The sequence below is a fragment of the Mirounga leonina genome, unplaced genomic scaffold, assembly GCF_011800145.1.
Source record: "Mirounga leonina isolate KUSES-001 unplaced genomic scaffold, KU_Mleo_1.0 Mir_173, whole genome shotgun sequence".
In the NCBI taxonomy this organism is placed as follows: Eukaryota; Metazoa; Chordata; class Mammalia; order Carnivora; family Phocidae; genus Mirounga; species Mirounga leonina.
In genome coordinates, this window is record NW_023270447.1 from 2,704,694 (window position 1) to 2,730,478 (window position 25,785).

The window sequence follows — 25,785 nt, forward strand, 5'->3', positions numbered from 1 at the left end:
AAGGAAGGAAGGAAGGAAGGAAGGAAGGAAGGAAGGAAGGAAGGAAGGAAGGAAGGAAGGAAGGAGGAAGGAAGAAGGAAGGAAGGAAGAAAGGAAGGAAGGAAGAAGGAAGAAAGAAGGAAGGAAGAAGGAAGGAAGGAGGAAGGAAGGAAGAAGGAAGGAAGAAAGGAGGAAGGAAGGAAAAAGGAAGGAAGGAAGGAAGAAGGAAGGAAGGAAGGAAGGAAGAGTCCTGGGTCAGCTGTGGGAGGTTTCCCGTGCCTTGTCCCTGGGCAGCGGGCAGCAGAGCAGTGCCTTTCCTCCTGATCGGTCCTGTGGGGACGCTCGGGTGTTCCTCCTGGCTTTGTAATGTCTTGGATTTCTCCAAGGTTCTATAAACTACCTAATTTCCTCTAATAAATTCCTTTCTGCTTAAATCAGCCAGAGCGAGATCTGTTGTCCCAGATTGGTATCGGAAGAGATTCCAAGCAAGAAACACTCAAGGAAATGAAAATCTGGGACTAGTTTTCTGAACAAGTTGCATTTCCAGACAGCGGAGTGCTGGTTAGCATCAGAAGATGGGGCTCTGGGGGGGTAGGGGGGGGACAGGTTGTCATGCAACGGCTGCCGCCATCACCTGAGGTCTCCACAGGAAGGTGCCCATGGGATGCAAGGCTTTGGCAACTGAGCAGCTGCTGAAGCGAACTTTCCTCTGTCCCAATTCACTGGATTGTTCTGAAGCAGATCTTATAAAACATTTCAGAAGCATTTCAGTGTGCTTCTCGAAAAGGTGACTTTGGAAAACATTAACCGCAATGCTATTATCCCACATTTAAAAAATACACAACACAATTCCTTAAGACCATCAAACATCCAGTCAATGTCCCAATGTCCCCATTGTCTTGTCCTTTTTTTTTTTTTAACAGTTTGCTCAAATCAAGATCCAAATAACTCTGGCCTTTGCAATTAGTTGCTACACTTTAAGTTTCTTTTAATCTATGAATTTCTCTCCCTCTTTGTCTCTCTTTTTTCCCTCCCTGTTGAAGAAATTGGGTGGTTTGTTCCACAGACTTTCCCACAGACCAACCCCCTTGATTGTTGGAAAGTTAAAATCTACATTCCCAAGAGTCTTTCATCTAAGGTGTCATCACCACCTAGCTTCTCCCAAACAGTTGCCCCCACATGAGCCTTATAGGTGGCAGTGAGCCAGGAGAGGGGCAACCTTCATGGTGGTGCTGGGGGTGTCTGAGTCCCCTGGGGCACTTGTGGTGGGGACTCTGGGCTTTTGTCCCTGTAACCTGAGGAACCAAGTAGCGGGTGGGGTGGCAGTCTCTGTGTCCCTCCTGGCTGCAGCTCCTGGTCCTCCCAGGGATCCTGTAAGCCAGGGAAGGTTCCCTGCAATAAATCCCTTTAGGTGCAAACTGGCTAGAGAACATTCTCTTGACTACATGGGGTGGAGGATGAAGAAGAATAAGCCTTAGTTCTGAACAGCACTTTAGAGTCGACAAAACACTTTCACAGGGGCGCCTGGGTGGCTCAATTGGTTGAGCATCTGACTCTTGGTTTCGGCTCAGGTTGTGATTTTGGGTCGTGGGATCGAGCCCCACATCGGGCTCCATGCTGCAGGGAGTCTCCACAAGGAGGGGGGCGTTCTTATCCCCACTGAACAGATGAGCACACTGAGGCTCAGACCAAGGGAACAACCCAAACTCCCACAGCTAGGGAGTGTCTCAAGACTCAGTGCCAAGTCTTCAGATTCCAGGTTCTTTCTCTATTGTCTCTCACCATCCATCCTGCCCCCCTCGCCTCATGGGCTGCCATAGTCCCAGCCCAGATGAGGGATGGTCTGGGGTGAAGACGGCCTCAGGAAATACGGCAGCACAGGAAGATGTAGAGTTTGGAGAAAGACTCCTCACTTTGCTTAAGATCAACATGCATCCTCCCCAAATGTCTCTGCCTCGTGATGTCCACTCTGGGGCTGCTTAGACAAGGTCCTGGGGTCTGAGCGCCCCATGCTTTTCTCCTTCGGACGGACTGTGCTGGAGAAAGGGGGCAGCCGGAGGTCAGGAAAGGCAGCCACCCAGGCTACCACAACTCTGTCTGACGCCCCTACTCTGTCACCAAAGCCCATCCAGAGTCCCTGTTCCAGCCTGTGTGTGGAAAGGGGTGCGCTTGGTGCTGGTCGGGACAATGAATTGGAAGGGGCTCAGGGGGACCCTGGGAGCACTGAGGATCTCTCCAATGCATTATCGGTCAAGTTTAAGTAGTCTGTATGAGAAGAGGAGCCAGGGGGGGGGCTCCGAGGGCCTCTCCCCTGCCGTCTCTGATGGACAGCAGCTTTGATCCAGGGTCTGAGCTCATAAATAACAGCCCTGTGCTGGTGCCCTGGGCTTCTCCAAGGGCGGCTGGCTGACAAGGCCAACTCCGCAGGGCCTCCGTGGGCAGGCCTGGCCCCACTGCTGTGGGCTGTGACGGGTTTATGGCCAGGCGGCCAACAGTAGTTACCTCAGATTTATCACCCTTCTACCAGGGCAGAGGGAGCCGCTAAAGGCTGCCAAGGAGCCCTTAAATCACTGTGACACGAAATGCTGTCGGAGGCGGCGGAGGGCGGGTAGGTAGGAGCCGTCCCAGGGGCTTGGGTTTCCTTCTGGCTCCTTGGGTTACAGACCTTCCGGCGGGGATTGGGGACCAAGAAGCCACCCAGGGAGGAGCCAGGAAGGACCGCAGGAAATGAGCCAAGAGAATGAGGGTGCCCAGAGCCATGCAAGTGCAGGGACCCCGCACCCGGACTGCTAGCCGCCGTGACTGGAAGAAGCGGCTTCCCCGCCATGGCTGAGCCTGCACGTGCGCCTGCCCCAGCAGTCCCACCTCCCTGGCCGCATGGCCATCTGCAAGCAAAGCTGTTTGGGGCAACCCCGTGCGTGTGCAGACATCTGTGCCCTCTCTCGGGGCATGTCTGTCCGGGGCTCTAGATCAGCAAACAGGTGCATGCGTGCAATGAGGCCATTTGCCATTGCACTTGAGCACAGGGCTGGGTAGATGTGCCTGTGAATTAGTACTGCAGATGTGGGCAGGTGGGGTGCAGGGTCAGGACATATTCAAAGATGGTAGGTCCCGGGTCTCTGTCCACGCCTGCACACTGGGTGAGTCTGGGTAAATACTGGAGAAAGAAGACATGGGGAAGGGGCGCCTGGGTGGCTCAGTCGGTTAAGCATCTATCGGCTCAGGTCATGAGCCCAGGGTCTTAGGATTGAGCCCCACATCTGGCTCCCTGCTCAGCAGTGAGTCTGTTTCTCCCTCTCCCTCTGCCCCTCCGCCTGCTTGTGTTTGCTCTCTCCTCTCATTCTTTCTCTCTCAAATAAATAAATAAAATCTTAAAAAAAAAAAAAAGACACGGGGAAGACAAGGAGAAGAGCTGGTGGTGGCATTCAATAAGACAACTAGGGATGACTGAATGGGATGAGAAGAAAGGGAAGGCGGGCAGAGGATGGGTGCAGAGACATAAGGAACAGAGAGAGAGAGAGCACACTAAAAGAAAGTGCCCAGATGTCCACGCACTGCAGTCAACTAGGCCCCAAATGTAGTCAGAGAGAACAGGAAGGAAACGGTAGGGGAGAGGTACAGGAAGAAACCCAGAAAGGACAGGGAGAGGAGGAAGGTGACCCAAGAGGGGAGGAGTGGGGCGAGGCAGCTGGCGGGAACACCATCGGCTCCCGAGGAACCCCACACCTGGGCTTTGCAGCTGTTCTCTCCTCAGCTGGCTGCTTGAGCAACCCCTGGCTCAGCAGCAGGACCTCCCCCAGGGCAGCCTGCCCTCTGGCCGCTTCCCTGCCACAGGCTGGCAGCCACCCACACCCAGCTCAGAGCACACGGAGAGCCATCCAGGCTGGGGCAGGGAGCTGAAAGGCAAGCAGAGAAGGGGGGGGGGTCTCTGTTCTCTGACATACACGGGCTGATGCACACGTAGGTGCCGATGCCCCTGCAAAGCCCAGTACCCAAACATGTGCACCCCCATGTCCACCTCCATGTCCCTGTGCGTCCTTTGAACACCCCTGTCCTGACTACACGAGGCATCACTTGGACACAGCAAAGTTGGTCCGCGCCACCTCTTCCAGCAGCCCTAGCAGTTCCTGGACTTGGCTCAGCAAAGTCTCCCTTTTCGGTCCTTGAATTTGCTGCGTGGGATCTCTTGGCTGGGCTGCCTGGGCGGGGCCGAGCCCGCGGGGCTCCAGCAGCCTGAGCTCCAGCAGGTCTGGGCCCTAACACTGCAAGAGGCACAGAGCCTCCAGCTCACTCGGCAAACCTGGCTCTGCCCCTGTAGACGCCACCCTACGGGTCGGAGGTATGGGGGCTGTCTTTGGGTTTACAGCTGTGCACCCGGGGTGTGTCTGTGTGGCTCCGGGTGTCATGAGGCACCTAGCAAGGTCAGAAGCTGGGTGTGCTAAACCAAGTGACAGTTCTGAGGCGTGACGTGAGGAAAAGTCCCTCACGTCTCCTTCGACTGCCCTCCTTTCCTATCCCTCACCAGCTCATATGCCACCTCCTCCTTGCAGCCTCCCTGAGGCTCGGCTGGGGCGACCACAGCTCCTGGGCTGAGACTAAGCCTTTAGTGCATTTATTATCAATGATTTCATTCATACAGCAAACCTATACAACACAACACCCACTGTGGGGGACGGGCTACTAGGTGGCCCCCCACGATCTCTATCTCCCCGTGTCTGTGCCTTTGTGAGATCTCTTTCCCAAGAATGTGGGCGGGACCCGTGACTTGCTTTTAATCAAATCAGGCATCGGGGTCTCTGTAGCCCCTAGAACATTGTTAAGTCCCCTCTTTCTCCAACATCCAGAAGAATTTCCATCCTGAAAGACCATTCCCTGCCCCATCATTTAGGACTTGGGATAACAGCGATGTCCCCCAGCTACGAACACATCACCGCAGCTCAAGCATGAGCCCTGGCAGGACCGGAGGGGCTTCTGGAGCTCCCTCTGCTGTACCATGCAGCACGGGGTACAAGGGGGCGTGCTTCCTTCTGCCTTCTCAGAAAGGCGGGACCCTGCCTCTATCAGCCTAAATCACTAGCAGAAAGCCTGGCACATAGTAGGGCTGCCATTAGTGTTTATTGATCGAAGAATAAAGGACTGATAAAATAACACAGGAACAAGGATGCTGTGCCTGTTTCCAGCAGAAAGACCATTTTGCCGGGAGCCAGGGGACTGAGAGTGTTGGCCTGCAGCTGATGCGTGAAGGAACCAGGAGAAGCCAGATTTCTCTGTGGATAGAAACACAAAGCTGGCTGTCCGGAGATGCTTCTGGGGACAGAGGCAGTGGAAGTGGTGCCCTCAGCCAACCCCGACACCCCCACTAACTAGAGAGAAGACAAGGGCTTCCCCGTCCTTCATGCCAGTTTCTCTCAGCAAAAGGAATAAAACGGCTCACTTAATTTTATCGCCCACAGATTTCTTGGGAAATGGGCTATTAGTTCCCCTAATGTAAAGATAATAGGCTCTTCCCCCTTGGCAAATGGCACAGCCCCAGCACAAACACGCTCCCAGAACCTTCAGAAAGTCTCTTCTGTGGAGGATGGAGGGTGGAGGACCCGCCTGGGAGCGGGAGCGGGAGCAGGACCAGAGGGGAACCAAGGAGCGGGCTGGTGGGTGCTGCTGGCAGCCCCCCCATGCTGAGTGTCCCCTCAGTGCCCCCGGGGAGAGGTCACACCTGACAGAGCTCACAGCCTCAGAGACCCGACTTCCCTCTCCTCTTGGCCGGTGGGGCAGAGGCTGGGGCATCGGTGGAGGAGATGCTCATTGGCTGAATGAGGGTCTCTCTGCTACAAAGCAGGCTCACAGAGCCAGAGACCTGGTTTCGGGGGGCTCTCCCAGCCATGCCACTGCCCCCTCGGAAGACGTCACTCTGGATTGCGCAGTCTTCATGACTATAACCCTCCCAAACATCTGGCGGGGGGAAGTAGATGCTGTTAGCATTGCCTGGCTGGTAATCACGGCCTGATGAATACAACGTGAAAGGTCGGGTTAACTCATGCTCACCCTCCCACCCTCGTTTTCCGTGGGGAATCCTCCTCTCTCTCCTGCCCTCACACAAGGGGCTGAGATAGCACCAGGCATCATAAGACAATTAACCCCCTACCCGGCCCCACACGGTCAAAAATCCACATAAAACTTTTGACTCCCCCAAAACTTAACTACTAACAGGCAAATGTTGACTGGAAACCTTGCCAAAACACAGTCGATTAACCCATATTTTGTATGTTATATATATATATATATTATATACCTTATTCTTGCAGTAACGTGAGAGGAAAGAAAATGTTAAGAAAATCCTAAGGAAGAGAAAATACATTTACAGTGCTGTACTGTATTTATCGAAAAATATTCACCTAGAAGTGGACCCACACAGTTCAGACCCATGTGGTTCAAGGCTCAACTGATGAGTGATGCCCCTCTAACAGGTGAAATCACAAGCATGAGACAGGCAGAGTAAGTCAGCCAAAGTCACACCGCAAGCCCATGGCTGAACTGGGACTCGAATCAGCAACGGGGCCCCCAGGCCAAGACAGAAAGCTTCCGGGGAAGCGGGCCCTGCATGTTCCGTTCAGGACCTCGTCCTTCATCCCCCCTCCGTCTCCATCACAGGACAGAGCGACTGTAGTAACAGCACTTCAAGGACCCGGGAGGACAGGCTCTCAGGGAGCTCCCTGCCCCCTCACACACAGGGTGCGGGTTCCTCGGCCCTGGGAAGGACCACTCTCTCCACCAGAACAAGGAAAAGCCTGGCATCCCTGTAGCCTGCGAGACAGGCCCCCCCATGGCAGCTGGGCGCCCTGCGAGGTGGCAGCTTCACCTGGGTATCTATCTAATCACACGGGCTACACTCTGTTTTCTGTCGCTGCCTTCTTGTCACATTTCTGCCCTGTCTCTCTATCCACAAGCTCTGTGGGGGCAGGGATGCTGACTGGTACCATTCTTGGTCCCGGGGAGCCTGGGCAGTGCTGGGAAGGGGGGCTCAGGGACACCTACCAATTGATGAGACTTGGGGCAGGGGGTGAGGCAGGGATCTGTCCCACAGACCACAGGGAGGGAGTGTGCAAACCACCTTTTCTGCCCCAAGCTTCAGTTTCCGGCTATTCTTGGTCTGTGTGTGTCTCCCTAAGAATCCAGGCCTGACGCACAGAAGGTGCTCTCCTCCCACCCCTGCCTCTCCGAGCCCTGCCGCTTGAGCTGTGCAAGCACAAGCAGACAGCAGGGATGGCCTCACGCAGAGGTCAAGCGGCAGCTACCCGCCATTCCTCGTCTCTCGGCTGTCAGACATCTCCAGAGTAGGTGGCATGGCCTGGGGACGGACAGAAATGAACTCACATTATCTGTTTCACTGTCCCAAAGGAGGAAGAGGGTCTGTCTAAAGCCATGGAGACTCTGGGCAGGAGGTTTGCTGACAGCCTGGGAGGTTGCCCAGGAGGGGCGCTCCAGCCCAGGTGAGCGTGTCCAGCCCAGGAGGGGGAAGCTGCCTTTGACTACCCCTTTAGGACCATCCACGGGGTGATCAGAACCCCTTCAAGGATGGCAATGGGGTGCAATCACACTATGTTTCAGAGGGGATACCAGAGGACAGACGGGTCCACAATCCCTCCGGCTGCTCTGAAGTTTCAAGAAGGGGTAAGGATGCAGCTGCCCCCACAGGGGCGAGTGCGGAGTCACCAGGGACCACAGAAGGATGAGGCCAGGCGAATTTGAGCATGCGAACTCAAAGCAGGATAGGCCAGTTTACTGATCAGCCTTCCCCTCCTCCTTGTCCTCCTCCCCTTTCTCCTCCTCCTCCTCCTCTTTGTCTTGGGGCTCCGAGGTCTCAGCCTCAGGCCCCTCCTCTCCCGAGGGCGCCTCCATCAGGAGGTCCTGCACCAGCTGCTCCAGGGCCCCCAGGCTTATCCTCTGCAGGCGCTCCTGGTGCTCCCGCCTCAGCAGCTGCAGCACTGCCTTGGTGTCGTGGGGCGCGAAGTGTTTGGCTAGGACCAGGCCCAGACAGTGCCACAGGGGCTGGGGCTGGCCGGCCTCCGCGGCCGCTGTCTTCGCCAAGGGCCGTATGATGACATTGATGGAGGCATTGGGCCCGATGCAGTAGTCGGAGAGACACTTGTCATCAGCCAGACGCTGGCCTCGGAAGAGCAGGTACTGCTGCTCCTCGGGCACCTGCAGTCGCTCTGACACCAGCTTCTTCAGCATGGCCACACTCTCTTGCCCTGACACATTCAGGCTGCATCTCCTGCCCAGGAGCAGCTTGACCGTGAGAATCATCGGGCCAAGAAGAGAATCAGGAGGGATCCATGCTCTGCCGCTGCCCTGAGGGTTAAGGTCCAGTGCAGGAGAAGGTGGCTTCTCCCTATCAATGGAGGGCGGTGGTCCCAGGAGGCCAGGGGCCAGCCCCCCGTGGGCAGCCATTGGCTAATGCTCTATGATGTCACAATGCGGCGTGAGGGCTCATTTTGAGAGCGGGACTCTGGGGAAGTCAGAGGGACATTTTGGGCACAGGACATCCTTCCTCCATAAAGGGAGAAAGGAGAGTAGGTTAAGGAGCAGGAGGGTCCAAAAGGAGAGGGTAGCAGAAAGAAATACGTCCTCGTTGACTCATTCAACACATATGTATTGGGTGCCTTTGCCAGGACCTGTCCCCAGGGAGAGATGGGATCAGGGTGGATACTTTCTGCCCTCATGAAGCTTTCAATCTAGTGGCTAACGTTTATTTATCAAGTGTCTTCTCTCTGGCAAGCACTTGACACGCTCTCTCAGATTGGGGTTCCCAGAAGCAGACCCGGGGACAGGGATTCCAGGGCACCTGTTGAGTTGGGGGGGTGACCCCGGGAAGCGGCAGTAGGAGGTGAGGAGGTGAGACAAGGCAGCGAGGGAAGCCAAAACTGCAGAAATGAGCAGGTGGCCCTCGTGAGTCACCGGGGAGGCTTCCATCCTGCCGCATGCTCCGGAAGGTTCAGAGTAGACCCCTGAGTTGTACCACCTGAGGAGCAAAGATGCTGGATCTGTGTGCTCGGGCTCCCGCCCTTGGCTAGTGGGGGCGCTGACCTCGGCTGCGTGGCCTGCGCAGGTGCAGAGCATGCTTCTGTGACCAGAGAAAACCGGTGCGCAGAGATTTGCAGGCATTGGCAGGTGGGAGCCCTCAGGGGTTGGGGAGCAGGAGTGCAGGGAGGATGCAGTGGGTTCCCCGGCTGTGCCTGCTGCCCGGCCCTGCCCTACGGACTCCTCACCACCTTAGAGGCGCTACTGCTATGTTCTCCATTCGCAGAGGACAGACCATGGAGCTCGGCTCACCCACACGGCAAGCAGCAAGCAGCACAGCTGCGTCTTCACCCTTAGTGCATGTGGCCTCCTGAACCATCTGCTCCGGGGCTCCGGGGCGCTGGGCACTCAGAGACAGCCGGGGCTCCGCGGCCAACAGGGAACACGCGTGGGGCCTCTGCCTCTGCCCGTCAGCTCCTTCTGCTGGGTTCAGTTTTCTGTCCCACTTGTTAAAGGTCTCCTGGGTCAAGCCCTTTCTATAGGCTGGCACATTTAAGCCTGCGAGGAAGGTATCATAATGCATTTTAGAAATGAGCGAGTGTGAAGAAGGCCTGGCTGACTCCCCATCCGGTAGGGTGGTTTCACCGGGGAGCCCCTCGCAGCTCCCCAACTCTCCCCCCTCTCCGTGCTCCGCGGCTATGCTCAGCTCCCACCTCCTCTCTCCTCCCTCCAGCCTGGGCGACACTTGAACGCTGGTTCAAAACCACCTTCTCCAGGCTACCAACACCCTTGGACTTTTCAGACCTTGCCCTGGCACAGCACTCAGCCCGGATCCCCTGCCCAGGGTCACTCCAACCACCACCCCTCTCTTCAGGCCCTGGCAGCCTCGGGCCAGGTTCTCACTCACGGCATCGACCCAAATTCTAGTCCATAGGGAAACCGAGCCCACTGATCAGGAAGCCCCTGACATCTTGCCCTTTCCCACCAATCAGAGTGCTGCCCCAGTCCCCTCCTCCTCCTCCTCTCCCTTACCAAACGAGCCTTCTCTCATTATTTCCATTCTTCTTCAGAAATGTCTCCAAAATCCACCCTTCGTCTGCATCTCCACTGACCCCAAGCCAATCCAGGCTCTCACCTTCCTCCAGCCTGTGGCTCAGGATTCATAGCTGATCTCTGTCCAGTCCCACCCCCTTGAGTCCATTCACACCGCAGCCAAGGGAGTCTTCCTAAATAAAAGTGAGGCCAAGTCCCTCCTCTGCATTAACGCCATCCAGTTTAATCCTTTTAGCCGTTGGAACCAAAATCGGCCTCCTTAGCCCGGCACCCAAGGGCACCATGGCCCTGCCCCGCTTGCCTCCCGAACCTCATTGCTTCCCCACACTGCATCCTCCATGCCAGCCAACCTCCAGCCATTCCCTCTACTTGCTTGTCCCATGTGAAGTCTTCGAGGCTGGTTAAAAACCACCTCCTCCGTGAAGCTTTCTCTGCTTTCCCCAGGCTTGGGAGGGGCAGTCCCCCCCTCCCTCTGTGCATCTGTTAATGCCCTCGAGCATGCACCTAGCATGTGTCTCCCTCACGGGCCATCGACCATCGGAGGGAGTGAGTCTTACCAGTCCTTGAAAGCCCTACCACCAGCACAGAGCCCAGTTCAGAGAAAGTTTCAAATACACGTCTGTTGAATGAAGATAAAATTCAAACCTGCTGAGTAGGCAGGAGGATGCAGGATCCAGTATGACAGGCCGTAGAAAGGTAAAAACCTGCCTGCAGCCTCTCCCTTGCCCCTCCCTCTTCCCCTAGAGAGATGAAAATCCAAAATTACACAAAAAATAAATCAGAAAGTGATTCTAATCTTTACCAAAGGATCTTCTATCGTATTCTTTAAATAGTCAACTCCCTTGGTGCATTTGAAATAAGAGAGAATTTGCAAATGTGCATATAGCGTGTGGGGTCCCCGTGGACTCCACGATGTCAGGGCGTCTGCTCAGAGAGAGTAGCACGTGGATGAGGCTTCTCCCTGGACAACTGGAAGCTCCCAGCCTCTGGAGAGGAGGACTCTGTGGTGGATAAACCATGGGATGGACAGTATTTGGGACAAACCGTGTGAGAGGTGCAAAGCAGAGGTAATCCAAGGAGGCTTCCTGGAGGAGGCCAAGTTTGAGTTGTCTTTGGCAGGATACAAAGGAAGGTGAGATGGCCTGCAATCTCTCTCCTGGCTCTGGGTCCTTCTGAAGAAAGTGGCAGGAGGCAGAGTTCTGAGCATGGAGGGAAGTAAAAACAAGCCATCTGCCTCTAGGCTCTCCCCCTCAGACCATCTACCCAGTGGGTGCTGCCCAGGACACTGGCAGGTCTGGGGAAGGGCCTGGCTTCTAGAAGCATGTAAGAGCCACATCTCAGGCTCCGTCTCGCCAAGGCTACTTGGTGCCCCTGTGACAGGGATTTTGAGGGCCACAGCTGTTGGTCATGCTTTTCAAATCCGGCTCCCTGGTCTCGAGAGCCCCATGTTCCTAACAGGCCATGAGGACAGAAGGGGCAGAACTGGGGGTATCCTAGGAAACTGAGAAAGATGATCGCCACCTGACCCCTGCCCCTGTGCCTGGAGCTCCCATTGCCTTCCCCACGGGGGACGAGGGGGGCACCTTGCTGGGCCCTCAAATAGTATTTGGAACCTGGAAAGTTCATCATCTTTCCCATACAATTGTTTGTCTTCATTACACAATTAGCATGAGAAAATGTAATCGTGTCTTCAGAGCATGCAATCAGACGATTGCCATAATTGGGGGGGAGGCTAGCGGGAACGACTGGGTCTTGTGACTTGAGCAGAAGGAATGAACACGGGCTGAGAGAACACCGGACGGCGGTGGGCTCGGGCCCCCCTCGCAAACCACAACACATGCGATTGCGGCACCGGAAAACAAGTGCAATGTCTGTGTTGGGGGCGGGGTCTGGGGACAGGCCTGTGAACGCCAAGGTACCTGCAGGGCCCTGGCAATGCTCCTGAGCAGACTGACGACATCGGTTCGCTGAGGCCGTGAACTCCCTAAGCAAATCGCCATGTGTCCGACTGCCAGCCTGGGGCCTGCCTGAAGTAAGCCTCATCCTTGAACTTCATCCGCCTGCACTGCCTCATGGGGGTCTGAGCCCTGTTCAGCCTCCCTGGCAGGTCGTGCCCCCAGGCCCCAGCACAGCGCCTGATCCATGAAGGCATTCAGTACCTGCACTGATATAAACTAATCAATGTAAACGTGAGCTCTGTCACCCCCGGCTGTCAGGGAAGACCCCACGGGAAACGGGCCCAAATGGGATCCCCAGGCGCGCGCCCCCGGAGGGAGCTCTCACTGCACACACAGGGAGGCGGGCCATGCACGGCTGGCCCAGGGGAAGAAGGCCCAAGATGCTCCCGGACAGCTGGCGGGGAGAGCACAACCCCTCCTTGGGGCTGCACAAGAGGCTCATCGAAAAGATAGGCATGGGGCACCTGGGTGGCTCAGTCATTAAGCGTCTGCCTTCGGCTCAGGTCATGATCCCAGGGTCCTGGGATCGAGCCCCGCATCGGGCTCCCTGCTCGGCGGGAAGCCTGCTTCTCCCTCTCCCACTCCCCCTGCCACTGGCAGAGGGGCTGAGAGCCTGGAGTCATGATGGTTCTGGGACCCCTGCGGCCTCCAGCCCCCCACCACCCCCACCACGCCGCAGTGGCTGCTGGGCCTCAGTGAGGCCCGCACTCTGCAGGACGCTCTCCGAGACCTTGGAAGAGAGAGTGCTGACTACCAGACAGGGCGAGGGGGGACACTGACAGGTGTCCTCAGGCCCACCGCTGTGCTGCCGGGGACCCCACTCAGCCCGTGCCACCTCCTGTCACCAGGGCCCCTTGCCCCTTTCAGGAGGGGTCTCTCAGGCGGCTCTGTGCTCAGGCAGGCCTAGCCCAGGACAGAAGACGCAGCTCTTTAGGCGGCCCCTACCCCCGGCCGCCCTCTGCGGCATCTGGCACGTAGTAGGTGCTTGGTAGCTACATGAGGCCCATTGCCCACGCCTCATCCACTGGCTGGCACTGGCCGTCTCAGCAGCTGCACGAAAGTGGGTCTGCAGCTGTTCCATGGGGAACCCCAAGATACCCCTGACAGGTCTTAGGGAGCTGAGGCTGAGGTGTGTGGGCCAGGCTGGGCAGGACCAAGGGAGCCAGAGTGGAAGGAAGGCAGCAGATAGCGCTGGGCTGCCGGAACCATCCTAGCCCTGCGCTCACCGACTGTGGGCCGTCCAGCCTCTCTCTGGGTCTTGGGCCTCGCCCCAGACCACACTCTGCCCTCGCTGCTGTCCTGGAGCCCTCCAGAAGTCAGACACTGGCCTCGGGCGGCTGGGAAGCCGAGCCCCGCCCCTTACAGGACAGCCTCCCACCTGGAAGACCCCGTGGGATGCGGCGCGCTGTGACCACTAGATGTCACTGGCGGCCTCCCAGGCCGGCTCCAGCAGCCGCACCCCAAGCGGGCCTGGGGCCTCTGCCCCTTGGGGCCTCTAGGCACACAGGGCTGGATCGGGGCCCAGAACCTGGCCTCCCTCACGCTGCCTGTCGCCCCTGCCCATGCCCGCAGGGCCCGCCCCAGGGCCCACCCTGAGGCCGGAGGGCAGGATAGTAAGACAGGCCCCTGTGGGGGACACACACACACACAGATCCACCATTTCAGCCCTGTGCATGGACTTTATCATGGAGGGGAGGACCTCTAGGCCCCAGCCAGCCCAGCCAGAGAGGCTTTGCTCTCTCTCAAGGAGGGACTTTGGGTGGGGCTGAGGGAGGAGCTGGAGCTACCCCAGGGACAGGGCAGGACGGGCACCCTGGCTGAGGGCCCAGCACGCAGGACCGTGGGGAGGAGCGTGGGGTTCGGTGTGATGGAGTGCAGTGGCAGGCGGGGGGGCAGGAGTGACCCGGGGCAGGGACAAAACAAGCAGCGGCCAGTCACCTTCACAGAAGTGTTCTTTCCAGGGGCTGACAGTTCTCTAAGTTAAACGTAACACATGCTAAGTCCCTGCAGGGCACACGGGAGTCCCAAAGGAGCAGTCCACAGCCACTACTCAGGCTCTTAGTCACATGCACACACACATGCACGCGCACGCGAGCACTCTGCCGACCTAAGCTGGGATCAGCGGACGAACTCCTTTACCACACTGTCTTTGAGCTCTGCCAGGGCTGGAGAAATGCCAGGACCCCAACCGGCGCTCCACTGCCTAGTGAGCTCCCGCCTCCCTCAGCACCTTCTCTATGAGGGGACACCGCCCATGGAGGGGCTGGTGGCCCATCCTCTCAGCTGGGGGAAGCCTCAACCATGATCCATCCACACAGGGCGTCCCCCCACCCCCCGGCCGTCTGCACCCCAGGCTGTGTGATTGCAGCTGATAAAAAATAGTTTGCATCAGCCCGTGGCCGTGGTACTGTGACATTCATTTAAACATACTACATGTACTCTGGACTTGAGTGTAATGTACGTAAACCCTCCCGGACTGGGATTCCGTCAGATGACTCCTCAGACAAGGGGCCATCAGCGAGCACTGGGAGCGGGAGGAAGGCTCCGCTCCACGGGGGCCAGGGCTGGTTATTCACACCTGTACCCAGCCTTACACGCCACACTAAACATGTGCCAGGCATGGTATGTGCGCTAGACCGTGGGGAGTGATTTCTGCAAACTTACCAGGAACAAAAGCAAGTACTTGGACTGGGCTTGGAGCTGGCAGGTAGGGCACCGAGGGGCAGGTCCGAGCGGGAGAAGCCATTCTCATCAGTCCTAGAAAAGGGGGAAAGCTCTGGGGAGAGAGCTTAGGCAGAGCCTGCCTTTGCCATCTGTGTCCTTCAGGGCAGGACAGAGGGGTCAACTATGAAAAGCCTTCTCCCAGGCCAGCTTCAGAAAGTCCTCCGAGAGGCTGTGCTCGAGGAGTGTCAGAGGTCTAGGGGAGGGATCTGTGGGGCCAGGGAGGAGACTGCCTTCCTCACCTGGGGCCAGGGAGTGCGGAGAGCCGAAGGCCCTGGTGGCTGAGGCGGGGGCTGATGCACCAGGCCAGGCAGAGGGCATCATGGGGTAGATTCTGATTCATCAGCGGGGTGCTCGGTAACTCATCATGTGTCCCCCAGCCCCTGAGTACTATTTCTCCTTATAAAGTGCTTCCAAAAAAAAAATCTATAATCTTGTCTTGGTTGCAACAATAAGAAAAAAAGATGTATTCACATATCTAGGCTGGATTAAGGGGAGAAGCAAGGAGTTCCTGGGTCCGGTGGAAGGGTAGCAGCTACTGAGACCCGTCTGAGGGCCAGATGGGTCCTGGAGGGCCTGGCATTCGTGGGTACCACCCCCCCCGAACAGCTTTGATGAATGCTCCCTTCCCTCCAGGGGTGACTGTTCCTTTGAAGATCCATGTCATCAATCAGAGTGGCGGGAACCCGCCACCATGCAGTCCGGATCAAACATGATGCATTAGAAGCAAGGACAGAGGAGGTGCCCACAGAGCCCTGCTTGCTGCTCTTGCAAGTCCACAGCCGGCTCTGGATGGACAAGCCCGCCGCTACAAAAAGATGCAGCCACACTGATCCCGCAGACCCAAAGGGGCTCCTTGTTGCTCCTGGACAGGTGCCAAGACTGGCCCTTCAAGAGCACAGCTTGTGCCCTCCTTTCCAGCTGGTTGTCGGCCTAAGGGTGCTGAGGCCATATGTGGATGAGATTCTTGCCCACCGGCCCCTTCTCTCAGTTGAACTAAAGGCAAGTTCTTGCCAAGGGGGATGGCATGTAATCTGCTGCCTGACCTTTGCCCCCAAAGGACACTGGGACGGAAGTGGAGGTCCAGAGGGGAAAGAGGGAAGAAAGCTGGGAACAGACCAGGTGAGGCTGGACTTGGGGGAACCGAGCTAGCTGGGAGGCAGGCCTCTGTCAGAAGAAGAGGGGCCAAACCATAACTGAACAAGGCAGCCAGCGGACTTGGATTCAATTCGGGCTTCATTAACCCTAAGGAGGCCCAACTGGCAGGTGGGGCATTGGGCTGCACAGATTGCTGATGGCTTTAGTGGTTGCCAGCCTGTTCTCCAGCCGGGGGCACCAACCACAAGCAGCCAGTCATTGGAAAAGGCTGGAGCCAAAAGCAAGAGGGAGAAATTTCTATTCCAGCCAGTAGCTGATTGAATGTTCCTGGGAGCAGCATGGATCAACCAAAAGAAAAACTCAGGCCCCATCACAGGCTGCCCTCGCCTCCCAAGGACTCCTTCAACTGAGTCGTTCTGGTGTTAAAACCCAAGCAACAAACTGCTGGACCGATAGCCTGAAATCCCAGAGGATGGTCCTCCCCGGGTCACCAACATGGGCTCAAGAGCTTCTGTTCTGTGGTGCCCCCCTCAGCTGTAAGAATATCACGCTGGACTGACTACCTTTGTCCATTAAGCCCACTGCCTAACAGACGTTCCTGGGACTCCTGGACAAGTCAACTAATATTCTCACCTACAGGGACCTGATTCAGAGTTGAGTGGGAAGGGGCAGAGCTCATGGTCAGGCAGGGAGTACCCAGCAGTGGAGGGACCAGATCCAAGGGTGGCAGGGGCTGGCAAGAGTGGTCTGTGGGCTCTTTGTCCTGGAGAGAACTCGAGATGTCCAGGGAGTCATGGGCCAGTTGTCAGCCTGCACCCCTCCTTTGGCCTCTCCAAAACACTGGCCCTAGTGATGCCCTTAACATACCTGTGTCTTCCCACCCAGAGTCCTGCCCGTCAGATTCAGAAACTGTTGGCTTGAGACCATCTCTGGCATTGGTGATTGGCCTGGATGCTAGGCGCTCTAAAGAGGCCTGGGGGGCAGTGGGCAGGCGGCCGGGTCATGGGCCATGCTGGATGGAGGCTGAGAGATGCTCCAGCTGCGGACACCAGCTTCGTGGCAGGACGGCAGCTGCCCATTTGTCGGAAGTGGTATGTCTGCGGCAATGGCCCTAGGGGCAGGAAGTGGGGCATGTGAGTGACAGTGGGCTCCCTGCCTGCCAGCCAGCTCTGAGCCCAGAAGGGAAGAGGATGCCTCCAGCCTGGACAGCTTTGGGGAAATGGAAAAGAGGGACGTGTCTATGGGTTCTGACTCAGCTTGGGTGCTGGGTGTTGGGTCTTCAGCCTGGGGACCCTCGAGGCCCTTGGCCGAGTGGCCAAAAGCAGAAGTCATGACCAGGCTGGTTTCTTTGCCAGCCAGGAACCAGTAGCCCAAGAATGGGGTCCGGTGGGAATCCTGTGGCTCTTCTCTCCAAGCTGCTTCAGGAGTCACCAAGTGGTTGGTGCAGGAATCCCCCAAGCTGTGCAAAACCACAGTGCATGCTCTCACACTCCCTACCTCACCCGCTTCCCCCACGGCCACCTCCCTGCGGAGACACGGCTGGGGACAAGAGTGAAAGGGGTGTTTGAATGCGGAAGGATTTCAGATCACATTTAGGGAGAAATTTCTGAAACGAGGCTCCAAGGCTGCTTCCTGCAAACTTTGAGCAATAAAGAAAACGAGCCCTGTTTAACTGAATGAAGTTAGACTCAGAGTTAGCCAGAAGGGAGGGGATGGGCCACATGACTTTGACAAGCAGATGACCTTGACAAGCCCTCATTGGGAACTCAGGAGGGGGCGGGGAGGGGGGGAAGCGCGGGGAGGGGGCCTGGACAGAAAGAACCCCTGACCTCTTGTCCACCAGGCCTCAGGTGAATGCAATGGGAAATAGCCAACTGGAATGGGATCCTGTTTTGACCAGCAGAAGAGGTGACTGTTGGTCCTGCCATGGCCTAGCCAGGGACCCCTGGGTTGTAGAATCACAGACCGTCAGAGGGAAAGGGACCTGAAAAAGCAAACCCCGCCACCCCCATCAAGAAACTGGGGCCCAGAGAGGTAACTTGCTGACACCAGCCCTCTCTCCCAGGGGTTTCTGTACCCAGGTCCCCTGGGGAGAATGCCCTTCCAGGAGAGGAGTTGGCACCAAGCCCAAGGAAGTGAGGCAGGGCATCCTGGGAAGCTTCATGTGGGGAGTGCTCCCCAAGGCCCCAGCCAAGTTTCTGGGCCCCAGATGAGGAGTGAATCGCTGGTTCCCCCTGGAGGGGAGTAGTCAGTCACCCCATATAAGTTTATTTTTATACATGTCTGATCTATTTCACATCCGCTCAGATATTTTGACACATATACAGGAAATGTAACTCTCCCCCATATGGCAGTGTTTGGTTGGCCAGACCTGGGGAAACTCAATAGGGTCACAGAGGAGCAGAGGGGAAGAATGCCAGAGGCCTGAGGCCATGATGGGCATTTCAGGCCAGCAGGCCGGGGACAGGGGTCATGGTTGGGTCAATCCAGGAATCCCCCTGCCTGGGTGCAGAGCCCCAGGGCCCACACCTAGGAAGCTGCGTGCGCACTGGGTGCGGCTCTCCCAGGAGGATGGGCTGAGGGTGAAGCCTTCGAGCAGAGGACAACGAGAGTGAGCAGACCAGGGCACAGGGCTATTGGACAGACAGAGACAAGTCTGGCCTGAGAGGCAGAGACTGAGGTGCCGTGGGCATCAGCAAAGGGGCAGACCAGCGCGCGGGCATCCTGGCACGAGGAGAGCCCGAGACCTATAGCTCACGTGAAACAAAAGGCAGTAGCCAGCCGGACCTTCCCCAAGTCACCAAACAGAACCACGGGCCTCACTTTTCCTCATGTGCAAACTGGGGTTCATACTACCCAGCTGAGAGGCTGGGAGGATGAAAAGAAAGAACGCTGGCCCTGTTCCTCCAGAGGGTCTGATAAAGGAGAACAGCGCCCCAAATCCAAGAGTACAGCAGGGAGGGGTACTGGTGTCTCCCATGCAGGGGGGGCGATGCAGGACGATGTGCGCGAATCCCCCGGCATGATTCCTGGCTGCGGGGTGGCCAGTGAGCTTGGTTCTTCAGTTCTATTCAACAGGCGCCGAGCTCAGAGCCTAGAGAGAGAGAACCCATTGGGTCTTTAAAGGACGCTGACAGGCCCTTCCGGGGGTGTAAACAGGAGGCTTGAAGAGCCAGGAGGGGCTCCTTCCTCCCCCCACGGATCAGGGAAGCTCCTTCTCAGCTCTCTCAGACAGAAAAGTAGACTCACGCAGCCCAGCATTCCAAGGGGGACAGTGGGCCTGAATAACACACTGATTTTGTGGAGCTTTTTCAGGGGTTTGTTTTGTGGGGTTTTTTTAAGTTTAAATTCACGGTCATTGCATTCCTGTAAGGTGTGCCATGGAGGCAGGCTGAGGGATGGGCAGCCCTAACCACGGAGTCAAGATAGGGGCAAGCGCCCTGCTCTCTCCCCATGATCCTTCAGTGTTGGTGTCGGACACGGGGCATGGGCAAGACTGGCCGTGAAACAATCTCTCCTAAATGAAGCCATTTGGATCATTCTAGTCCTTAGAAACTGCATAGGTAGCCTGGCTTCTGCCTCCGTCCCCAGGGCCTCCTTCCCCCTGGCCCTGGACCTTGCTGGCCTGGAACATGTCACTGCCTTGGTCAGCCCCTGGCCCGGGGGCGCTGGCTCAGGATAGAAAAGAACCAAGGAGGAGCCTCACAGTCCCTGCTTGGTAAATGGAGTGTGACAGCCAAGAAGTTGCTAAGCACTCCCCTTCCTCCATTCTCCTCTGGGACCCAAAGAATGGGAGCTCTGAAAAACCCGAAGCCTGGGGAGTGTCAGAGGGTGGAGGCTGCACTTGGCCTCACCTCACCCCATTCCCCCACCCACCTCCCTGTAAATCCTGGCGACACAACAGGAAGGCCCTTTAACTAGCACATAAAAGTGCTTTGGGCTTTCAAAGCCCCCTTTCTGGTGTTTACAGGGAGCCTGAGACATTTACAGGCCATTTCCAGTCTCCTTCCCGCTGACCTATTGAGGCATCTCGGTTTCTAGCTGTGGTGTGGGGAACTGTCACCGCCCAGGTAAGGGACTGTGGGGCCAGGAAGGAGCATGGGACACCCCCGACCCTGGGAGGTGCCAGGCTGGCCTCTATGGGTCAGGCAGTCTGCTGGGATCCCCCTCAGATTCGCCCCTTTGTCCTTCAGACAGGGCACAAAATGAGGACTCACCAAGTTGTTATTTACCAACTGACTGGTTGGCGGTTATAGTAACTGTAGATCAGTCTTGGAAGGGGCCCAGGAAACACCCCAGAAGGGTAATGAGGGCCCTGTCCTAATAGGTATTCAGCCCATTCTGGAGGTGGCTAGGCATTCCAACAATGGATCTTTAAGATTTTGTTTAGCCCTGCAAGACTTCGAAGCTATCGACTTCTGAGGATCTGGGGGGAATGAATTATTAAGCATCTCTCCGATACAGAGCTAGGACTTCCCCAGGCCAGTAGACCCCGGAAGAGCCCAGGAGAGGCTTTCCCCAGCTGGGTCTCTGATCCTAGCAGGTCCAGAGACCGCCTGGCTCTAAGTGCCCAGCGGGATGGTGGGGAGCTCCCAACCTGGGAACTGACAGAAGCCCGGTGGAGGGGTGGCAGGGAAGGATCTCTGCCTGCTCCTAGCTTCTCTGGCCTGGAGACCTGGGCCAGGGAGTCATCCTAGCCCTAGAGGCTCCCAAGGCAGATTCGGAAGCCTTGCACTGGGCTCTGCCGGTTGTCCCCTCTCCCCGGCCCCTTCCAGCCCTTCCCCACTGCCCCTCCTTTCCTGACCTCTTCTATCTCTTTATATGCTACATTTTGGGGGGACGCTTTTGCTCTCCCCCTTATTCTTCCCCTTTCATATTCCTTAGACTCATTCTTGTTCTCGGAACCATTCCATTTGGTTTTTACTATTTCTTCCTCCCTTTTGCCTTTTCTCCCTGTCTATTTGATCTAGCCATCTCTGCCCCCTCTCTTAGACAAGACTGTCTCTTAACGTCTCATGCGACCATGAAATTACGTGATTTTAGGATCCAATGAATATATGTGCTATACATATACGTGCCAGGCTCTTCCCAGTTGATTACTACACTGGAACCTCACGACCTTTCTCTGAGGCCGAGTTTCTTCCCATTTTACAGGTGCAGACCTGAGGCTCAGCCAGATTTGCTTAGAGCCATAGGGCTCTTAGATGACAGACCTAGGATGACCTCCAGCTGCCTCCAATCCCAGAATGGTAATCAAGACCACCCACAGTAGCACTCTATAGTATAATACATATTATGACCTATAACATAGCACATTCCAGATACAGACAGTGTATTTAGTGCAGCGAACAGGACCGTGCCAGATGGGATGGTGCTTGTTGTTCTTTTGTTTTGTTTTATTTTATTTTATTCTTAAAGATTTTATTTATTTATTTGTCAGAGAGAGAGAGCAAGCACAAGCAGGGGGAGAAGCAGACAGAGGGAGAGGGAGAAGCAGGCTCCCCGCGGAGCAAGGACCCCGATGTGGGGCTCGATCCCAGCACCCTGGGATCATGACCTGAGCCAAAGGCAGACGGTTAACCAACTGAGCCATGCAGGTGTCCCAGTGTTTGTTATTCTAACCACACACAGCTTCACAGCAATGCTATGAGGTAGGTATACTACCCCCATTTTACAGATGACAAAACTGAGGTGCAGAGAGATTAAATAACTTGTCTACGGACACACAACTAGTAAGTGGCAGGCCAAGATTCAACCTCAGGCACTTGCCTCCAGCCTCTGCCTGCCCTGTCCCTGGGCTCCCGGTACCCCCCCACCCCAAGCTCTACGGCAGGTGGTCCCATCATCAGGAAATTCAGGGTGGTGGAGGCATGGTCTCTGATTCAGACAGTCACAGAGTTTTCAGAGGCCTATGGACCTTGCCTACAAGAGGAGAAAGTGTCCACAGCACGTGTCTGGGTCTGTATGTCCTCCGGAACTCCAAGGCCAAGTGTTGAGGAGGGATGTCAGAGGAAGGGGTCAGCTGAGACAAGCAGATCCTGTCTTGTTTCCAGACTAGAGAGAATAAAGGCCTCTGCACACACACCGCCCCCTCCCCAAGCTGGCCACTCCCAGAAGGGCCTCTTGCCTCCCCCCACACTCTGGGAAGGCCCTGAAGAACTTGCCCTTCCTCCCGACCCTGCTCTGGGAGCCACAGCCAAATGTTGCTCCACTATTGTCCAGCAGCACCCCACTTGGACCCATGGCCTCCCAGCCCCTGGGGACTTCTTGGCGGGTACCTGGTCTGGCTCCCCCCGCCCCCTCCCAGCATAGGGAAGAATGTGTTGCTGTCATCCTATCCTCCCTCCCCGACCCTAGCCCAGTGCAGAATTGGATTAAGAACAAAAATACGAGCTGTGTTTGTTTTAATCAGCTTCAAGACATGGGGGCTTCTAAAGGGAAGGAGAGCAGGCCGGAGGCGGCCCGGGGCAGGCAGGCCGGGCGGTGATGCCATCCTGGGGTCAGGAGCACACAGAGCAGTGAGTGCATCCGCGGGTCAGATCCCGGGCCAGATACGGGCTGAGAGAGGAGGACCTGGGGGCCGAGGGCTGGGGCTCAGGGAGGAGGAAAAGGATGGCGGGAGGGAGGGGAGACCCAGGTTTCCCCCACACACACACACCCCAGAGTGCTGGAGTGAGGCGGGAGGGGAGGGGAGGTGGGAGGCCCAGGGAGCCCCTGTGGAGAAGAGCAGCAGGGAGTAATTCTTTCCAGAGGAGGGGCTTCCTCGGGGTCTCTGGAATGAGGGATGACGGGAAGGAGTTGAGGGAGGGTCGACGATGATCTCCACCACCCATTGCAGGAAGAACCCCTAGCAGGGGCTGCCACAGCGCCCGAGCAATGGTGTCTGGACTTGAGCTTCGTGCCCAGATGTGCCAGAGCTGCGGGGACACAGGTGCTCACGTTAAGTCAAACATGTGGAATCCAGTGGAAAATGGGAGGTGTCAGGGCCAGATTGAGGGAACCTGCCTGATCCCTGGGCAGATGTCAGATTTGATGAAGAACGGGAGTCTGCAAGGTGTGGAGGAAGGACTCCGAGGTGGGAGCCAGGAACCTGGGTGCTCTGGGACCCTGGGGCATTTAAGGAGAAGCCCCTGTGGCCATACAAACCTACACTTGCTCTATGAGTGTCTGTGCTCACATTAGCTCTGTGAGCCAAAAAAAGGGGCTCAGAGAGGTTCAGGAAGTGGTCCAAGGTCACACAGCCAATGAGAGAAGAAGCTGGTACAGTTACCTAAAGCTCAGGATACTAGGCCAGTGCTCCAACCCCTGTGGGTTGAACAGCCTCAACTAGTTCTCAAGTCAAAGCATCCAGATGGAAACAATGATGTCAGACAGCTGAGGGCAGAGCTCTCAGAGGTCCCTCCCAGAACCCTCCTGCTCCCCAGCCACCAGGCACTGGGAGAAGGGCCTGGATGGGCTCTGCCCACACTCCAATCGGACTGTGGTGCTTTGGGCCACCCTTGCCTGGAGGTACCTGTGAGGGGGCGGCAGGAGTCTGGGCCAGCCCTGAGACCAGAGCACGGGCTCCCTGGGACAGATCTGGGTCTTCTCATCCAGGTCCACAGAAAGGTTCTGATCCATGACGATGCTGTTACCAGTTGGAGGTGAAGGAGAAAAAACAAATAGTGAATTCGTTATATGGTTACATTTAGTGAGCTTCTAAATTTGAAATGATACCTTTTTCTGATTTAAAATGTTCTTTCTTTCTTGTTACAAAACATAATGAAAGCAGGACTTCTAGAAAGTCTATTCTTGGCAAAATAAAAATTGTCAAACCTTTTCCTCCCTTCAGTTAAAAGCAATTTTTAATGGGTCCATAAAAATCCCCAAGTTTGGGAACAACTGTATATTATTTATTTGTGTTTTTTTACAGATGTATTTATTTATTTGAGAAAGAGAGTGCCGGCGTGCATGTGTGGGGTGGCGGTGTGGGGGGCAGAGAGAAACTAACTCTAGGCAGGCTCCACACCCAGCACAGAGCCCGACGTGGGTCTTGATCTCACAACCCTGAGATCATCTGAGCGGAAACCAAGAGTCGGGCGCTTAACCGACTGTGCCCCCCAGGCACCTCTATTCTTTATTTGGAGACATTCTTACCTAGCCTGAGACACAGTCTGGAGCTCTGCATGCTACAAGTGCTTAATAAATGCGGATCACAGGAATTCTCACGGTCCAGGTCAGCAGGAACATGGATGGGAGGCTTGGGGTGGCTGTGCAGGCCTGAGCAAACTGCTGCATTTCCGCCTCAGTCTCCTCTTCTGCAGAGGAGGAGGCAGGAGCATTCAGTGACCCTGAGATGGATTTCAGTGGCAACATCCCGCAGCTCAGGCGAGGGCAACTCTGAGTTCTTGGCACGTAGATGAGGCCCGTCTCAAGCATGGAGCTCGCAGCCATGCCCCAGGCCGAAGACTTAAGGGGGAAGACGGAAGGATGGTCTTGTCCAGCTGGCCCACGTGAGAGAATTTCTAGCATCAGCAGCGGAGGGTCTGCCAGCCGCGAGAAAACGGTATTACCAACAGCAGCCAGGACTCAGGCCCAGATGAAACGATGGCCCCTTGCCCACTGTCCCGAGCCTCTGGATGCATCTCCCAGCCCCTGCAGGCTGGGACCAGTCTCGGAGCCTCCCCTCCACCATGATCACGCCACCCTCTGTAGGTCAAGTCCATCGGATCCAGTGCCGCTTAGCCCCTATTCTGATGCCAGGTGTGGGGGGCGCATGTGTTATCCAGGAAAATGGTGCACACAGTCATGATGCATCATTTCATGTTCATGCGGGTCTTGGTCAAGCAACAGTAGTCAAGCTTGTTAAAAGGCAGTTGGACGAAACAAAATATGACCAGTCTCTACCCTCACAGACCAGCTTCTGGAAAACACCCCTACTGACCTGAAGAGAATCCAGAGGAGAGAGGAAACCCATTCCGCCCCCAGGGAGCATTCTGGCTAACGGAGAAGGTGGGTGCTCTGCACAGACCCAGCAGTAAGGTAAACCCAGAAGCAGGAGGTGTGGACTGCTGGCCAGCCATCGAAAGGGCCTGGACGAAGATGTCTCTGTGAGCTCTGGAGCTAGGTTAGAATGCCGAGGGAAAGGGCCGAGGCCATTCCACTCCTCTCTGAAGCGGGGCCCTCAGCCACTGCGGGAGGCAGGGCTTGGCCTGCTGGAGCAGACACTGTCTCCGGGGTGTGGGTGACGTTTCCCAGCTTTGGTCTGGTTGTGACGCAGGAAAGAGGCAAGTTTGCCAGGGTCCTGGGGCACAGGGGGAGAGGGCACTACGGCCTCCACAAAGTGTGGAAGGGACAGGGCAGCTGTGGGGGAGGGTGGGGGCGGCTCTCCTACCCCCTCAGGCAGCTCAGCTCTGCACAGTCTCAGCCCCATTCCCCCGATACCAGGGGACACCCGCTGCTGACACCATGGCATTGGGTTTCCCCTGGGCTGGCTCAGGCTACTGTCACCAGGCCTGCCAGGAAATTGCTGCTGACACTCGGGGAAGGGCCCAGGGAAGGGCCCAGGAGGTGGGAGGCCAGGATCCTGCCGTCGGTGAGTTCCGAGCAAGCAGCAGACGGGCTGGAGCAGGGGCAGACCGTTGTGGCTCTGAGAGGACTGTAGCCACAGAGCTGGGCCCTGCATCTCCATCTTGGTCCCGCTCCTCTTGCGCTCTTGCCAGGAGGCTGGGGAGCCTTGGAGCTTGGGGCCAGCCTGGCTGCGTGGGGTGAGAATGGAGGGGAAGGGCAGCACTGTCCAAGGTCACAGGACCCCCTCCATTTCCCCACCCCCAAGGTTGTACAAACTGGCACCTTAGCATCCCTCCGCTGCTCCACCCTCACCAGGCCACGTGCCCCTGCTTCACAGGGTCCCCCACCAGGTTTAATCTGGAGAGGAATCATATCCCCCTTCTCATGGGCTGTCCCCTGTCCCGCCCTG

At 56.5% G+C, this 25,785-nt stretch overlaps 1 protein-coding gene across 1 annotated transcript; it reads right to left on the reverse strand.

Annotated features, from left to right (window-relative positions):
• Positions 1 to 7,267: 7,267 nt before the first annotated feature.
• On the reverse strand, positions 7,268 to 8,283 carry UBL4B (ubiquitin like 4B). Its single transcript, XM_035020277.1, has 2 exons — positions 7,843 to 8,283; positions 7,268 to 7,324 (listed from the first exon to the last, which is right to left on the reverse strand). Exons 1-2 carry the CDS (start codon positions 8,281 to 8,283, stop codon positions 7,268 to 7,270), a joined length of 498 nt encoding a protein of 165 aa, XP_034876168.1.
• Between the last annotated feature and the right edge of the window lie 17,502 nt (positions 8,284 to 25,785).

What these genes read in the sequence shown, in the direction of transcription:
- UBL4B (XM_035020277.1), bottom strand. Translation starts at nt 8,283, where the DNA reads ATGATTCTCACGGTCAAGCTGCTCCTGGGCAGGAGATGCAGCCTGAAT. An exon ending in CGGGAGAGGAGGGGCCTGAG is followed by an intron (nt 7,325 to 7,842) that starts GCTGAGACCTCG and finishes GTCCGTCCCCAG; the next exon opens with GCCATGCCACCTACTCTGGA.